This window comes from Macadamia integrifolia, chromosome 5 (assembly GCF_013358625.1).
Source record: "Macadamia integrifolia cultivar HAES 741 chromosome 5, SCU_Mint_v3, whole genome shotgun sequence".
NCBI lineage: Eukaryota > Viridiplantae > Streptophyta > Magnoliopsida > Proteales > Proteaceae > Macadamia > Macadamia integrifolia.
In genome coordinates, this window is record NC_056561.1 from 8,214,758 (window position 1) to 8,219,507 (window position 4,750).

The 4,750-nt window shown below is 37.2% G+C and overlaps 1 protein-coding gene across 1 annotated transcript; it reads right to left on the bottom strand.

Annotated features, from left to right (window-relative positions):
• Window positions 1-575: 575 nt before the first annotated feature.
• Window positions 576-4,452, bottom strand: LOC122078114 (purple acid phosphatase 3-like). Its single transcript, XM_042643976.1, has 7 exons — window positions 4,134-4,452; window positions 2,230-2,386; window positions 2,036-2,143; window positions 1,816-1,946; window positions 1,220-1,348; window positions 1,029-1,096; window positions 576-938 (listed from the first exon to the last, which is right to left on the bottom strand). Exons 1-7 carry the CDS (start codon window positions 4,326-4,328, stop codon window positions 731-733), a joined length of 996 nt encoding a protein of 331 aa, XP_042499910.1. The 5' UTR covers window positions 4,329-4,452; the 3' UTR covers window positions 576-730.
• Between the last annotated feature and the right edge of the window lie 298 nt (window positions 4,453-4,750).

The window sequence follows — 4,750 nt, forward strand, 5'->3', positions numbered from 1 at the left end:
ACTGTGAATCTCAATGATCTAGGGGACAACTAATTATCCAGAGTCCAATAATGTGATCTTAACCATCAGCTTTTGCATTAAAAAAAGGGTTTACAGCAAGGTTAGTGAGGCTAGATAACAATTGTGTCATGGACCGGACTGCTTTGTCCATATTCTCTGATGGTAGGTGGTGGTTGTGCTTGTGTATGGCTTTCTACAGTTAGGTTATTGCTATTTCATATCAACTTTGTCCATGGATTGATCTCCTGGCAGAATTTTTCTTCTGGGTTTGGGGAGTTTATTACATGCTTGTATTCAAAATCAAGTGTTGCAATTCAGGCAGTCAGCCATCCTCAGGCTAAGCTGCAAAGGGTGTCAAAACCTAACCGAGGGATTAAGGGAGAACTGTAGTATGAGTGTGATGCACATGTTTAGGAAGAAAACCTTCAAACCTAAAGATAGCCTCTACTTTCTTGTCCTTCAATTTTTCATTTCCTTCTCAAACTGCCCAAAATTTCATTGTGTATAAAGATACCCTGCACTTCTACTAAACAGTTTCTAAATCTTCTTCATTCCATGAAACCAACACTCCAAGGTTAGTGGAACCCTATTCTATTTCAAAAAGTTAAGTTATATTCTTTGATACCCATATCTACCATAAGAGCATAACATTGTCCGTCTTAATTATACATGCATATAATACATAAATCTTATATGGCTATAACATAACCACTTTAGTACACTGATCCATCTATATGGATGTGTAGGCCTTGGACACACTCCATTTGTAGAGAACTTTGCCAAAAACATCATAGAAGATGAGCACAGCATCTGTTTCGGTAATCTCTACAGTCATGAATCCTTGCCCATCATAGAAGAATTTTAGTCCCTCTTTGTTTAGATCATAGTCACCTCTCCATGCCTTTGAACCACCTCCACTGGTAAAGTATTGGAGTTTGCTGCAATCCCAAATCCAATTCCAATTAGCTACTTCAGTTCAACTGCCTCAAGATAGTTTTTAACATTTTTAGGGTTTCTAACAGAATTACCTGTCTCGGCTACTGATGTGTTGCACCAAATGGTCATGCCCATTAATGTAAAGATCAACATCATCGGCCTGATAAATTCAAACAGAAGTTATTACAGTTACAAGCTAACAAGTATAGCTGTTAAAACCATTTTTTTTTTGGGGGGAGGGCGGGGTGTGAGAGGAAGAGAGGTTGAATAGAGCTCCAATCACCTTAAGGATTGGGAGAAGATCCCTCACAAGCTCCACGGTGTCACGATGTTGGCCAGCACTTCTCAATGTATGATGACCAACAACGATCTTCCACTTTGCCGTCGACTCTTTCAATGCTGAATCAAGATCCTATTGATAGAACCATTATCCGACATTTATTGTTAGGAATTAACAACACAACAGAATAACGATAGCAAAAAAAAAAAGATGAAAATAAATCTAAGACATGCACAAAGAACACAATGATTTTATGTGGTTCACCCAAAATGGGCTAGGTCCATAGTCAAGTGATAAACCCTCAGTACATGATCTCCTCACAAGATCACTCCCTATATATAGGTTTAAGAAGCATTACGATATAGAGAAACAATAATTCCCCCAAAGTATAAAACTGCCCCCAATATAAATGGTTGCGGCTTCTGCTCCCCAACGCCCCAGCCCACTCCAGCGAGCAAGACTGCCGGTGTTGGAGAAAAGTGAACAGAACTTCCTGGATTAGACTGAGATCAAGCTTCACCAATAACAGTTTAGATTATGGTTTTCTAGTGGAATTAAGCTCTCTAAAGATATAATGGGGAAGAAGATGAATGGGTTACCTTCAGAAGGTTACTTAGATATCCTTTTCTGGTAGGAGTTATACCACTCCAGTCATAAGTCTCATCGCCTGGATGAGTGAAGTACTTGTCTGCAAATGGAGTAGTATCAACAAAGAAGATCTCCGCGATTTCTGTCAAATAACAGAGTAAAGAACAACAAGATTAGATCAAAGCTTGGATGAAATGAAGGATGGTAGAGAGGGTGAATCATATATGATACCTGTATTAACAATGAAAGATCTCATGCACAGCCATCTGCTATCAATCTTGGTAAGAACTGGACTCAATTGTGCCTCTACATTACCCCTGTAGTCATGGTTGCCCAAAACTGTGCAAATTCGAATTAAAATTAATCAATGAAGGCAAAAAATTAACTTCAACATATTGGTTCTTGAGTTAAGTTTATGAACATACCATTGTACCATTGCTTTTGCAGGCTTTTAGCAGTGTAGATATTGGAAAATGACTCCTCAAATTGCGGATCATCGGTGCCGGTCAATCCACTTCCATAGAAGTTGTCTCCGGTGGAGATAATAAAAGCTGGGTCAAGCACATCTGCTACCTTTCCCATCTAAAATAAAACAGAAGATTGTTCAGATATTAGCATATAAGAGCAAAGAAAGAAGCCCAAACTGTTAGTCCAAGCTACAAACCAATGTGAGAATGAAGTTGCTTGCATTACCGATCCCTAATGGATCAATGGATCATTGAAGAACTAGCCGACAAAATGATGAAAAGGAAAAACAAATAGTAATGTGGAAAATGCAAATCAAAATTGAAGGATATCAATAAGAATGCGTGTGGTTCTAAGTTTGATTCCTATTATCTCTTTGGGACCACTCACACGAGGTGTTTAGTGCTTTTCACTGCTTTCAGTGAAAGTTGAATAGTTCATGCAGTTGTGGGATTAGTATAGGCCTAAGGGACTAGTCAAGCCGAAGGCCTAAATACCAGTCGTCAGCAAAAAAAATATATTTCTAGTGAACTTTGTAAAAATATCTTTAGGAGGAAAATCCCTCCATGGTCGCACACCCCTATACCCAAGACACAAGGGTGGTGAAAAGACCACCTTGCCCTATGTTGGATGCCTCCCGAACCCATATTTTTATTAGATAGGATTTTGATACCCTAGAGGTACCAAATAATTTGTAGTTTTTATTTCCCTTTTAATATTTTTGAAAACAATTTTTTCCAATGAGAGTAAGAATTGTCATTTCACATGCATACCGAAATATGTGCATGACATGACACCAGTTGTCATTGCCAAAAAGACATATCATTTTCAAATTATTTTAAAAAACTCTTTTATACTCCTAATTTAAAATGAAATTTTAGGAATAAGACAAGAAAAATTAAAGAAGATGTTAAGTTCTAGATTCACGTAAGAGATATGGAATCCACATGGTCAGGATAGGAGAGAAAACTATATAAAAAAAAACCCATGTAAGAAGGCAATAATATTACACTATCATCGTGGAAAACTTTTTCTTAATTAGTTCCATCCTTAATTGATAATTAGCAAGAAAGAGAGACAGCTGTAGAGAATTAAAGGCAATGTTTAATCACAACAAAATTGTAACATCTATATGAGTATTTCAATTAATAATCAACATAAATAGATGTCAAATTGAAAATAATTTTCATACAATGGCATCAAAATTATTCTAAGTGGCAGTGACATTAGTACACACGAAAATGTGAAACTTTAAAAAGATAGAAAACGCATTTTATTGAATAGTATATTGAAAGTTGAAGTGGTCTTATTCTAGTAATACATTTGTAGATCCTTTTATCAAAAGAGAAAAGACTTGGTATGCTATCGGTGTACCCAAATTTGTGTCTCTCTCTTTTCTTCTTGGAAAAGTCTCCTATACCCCTTTCATCCTAATTCCCTCATTGATTGAACAGCTACCTTCAGAAAAACCAGCGACATATACGCCTTGTAATAACTTTCCCAATCAAAATTCATGACAAAATAACTTTTTTTTAGCTAGAATTGTAGCTGAAGATTTCATTTTTTTAATGGAAGTAGACGGAAATTAAGTCTCGCAGATACCCAGAGATTCTCTCCCATCTTCTTCTTTTTTTGTTTTTCTGCAACTACTATCCCAACAAGAACAAATTTCACTTTCCTTTTTTCTTCCTCAAGGACATAAGAGCTTTATCACATAACCAAGAGATCAGGTAAGATACCAGATCAGAAGAGAGATACCTCCAAAAAGAAGAAGAAGAAGAAAGATATGCAATAAACCCCCAAAAAGAAAAAGAATTGTTTCTTCTCAGATAAAAATGTTAACCAGAGATAGAAAGTGTAATACCTGAACTGCAACTTCAGTCTGGTTGTAATGCCCTTTCCTTCCCCAATCTCCGACGACTAAAACCCGAAGTGAATCAGAGTTCACTGGATGATCGATCCGATGAAGCTTGGCCAGAGAAGAAACTAAACACAAGGCAAAAGTGGCTGCCCAAACAAGGCACAGAGCCATGGATGACCAGTTGAAGGAACCAGCCATGACTCTTGCAGGAGAAAGGAGGACTTGAGAGAGAGAGAAAACTTTCTCTACAATTTCCAGATGTTTTCTCTTGTACCCTTTTTATCCAGTAAACTGACGTGAAGTGTTTATATTACTATTTTTCTTAAAAGTAACCCTTTCAACACCCTTGTGTAGATCAAATAAAGAATGGCCAATATATGAGGTACACACGTTGTGCAATCTCCAATAATTGCACATCTGTTAGATGAGGACCACTGGGTTTGATGGGACCCATCTAACATGATTCCTGTTGGTTGTTGCTTAAATGGGTCCTACAAGTTTGATCTCCACCGTTGGATTTGTTTGGAATTTTCCCCAAATCTACACATTCATTCATGTCCTTATATCAATGCATGATTATTGGATTTGATTGGATAGGATGGTGTAGGGTCCCTTATCAG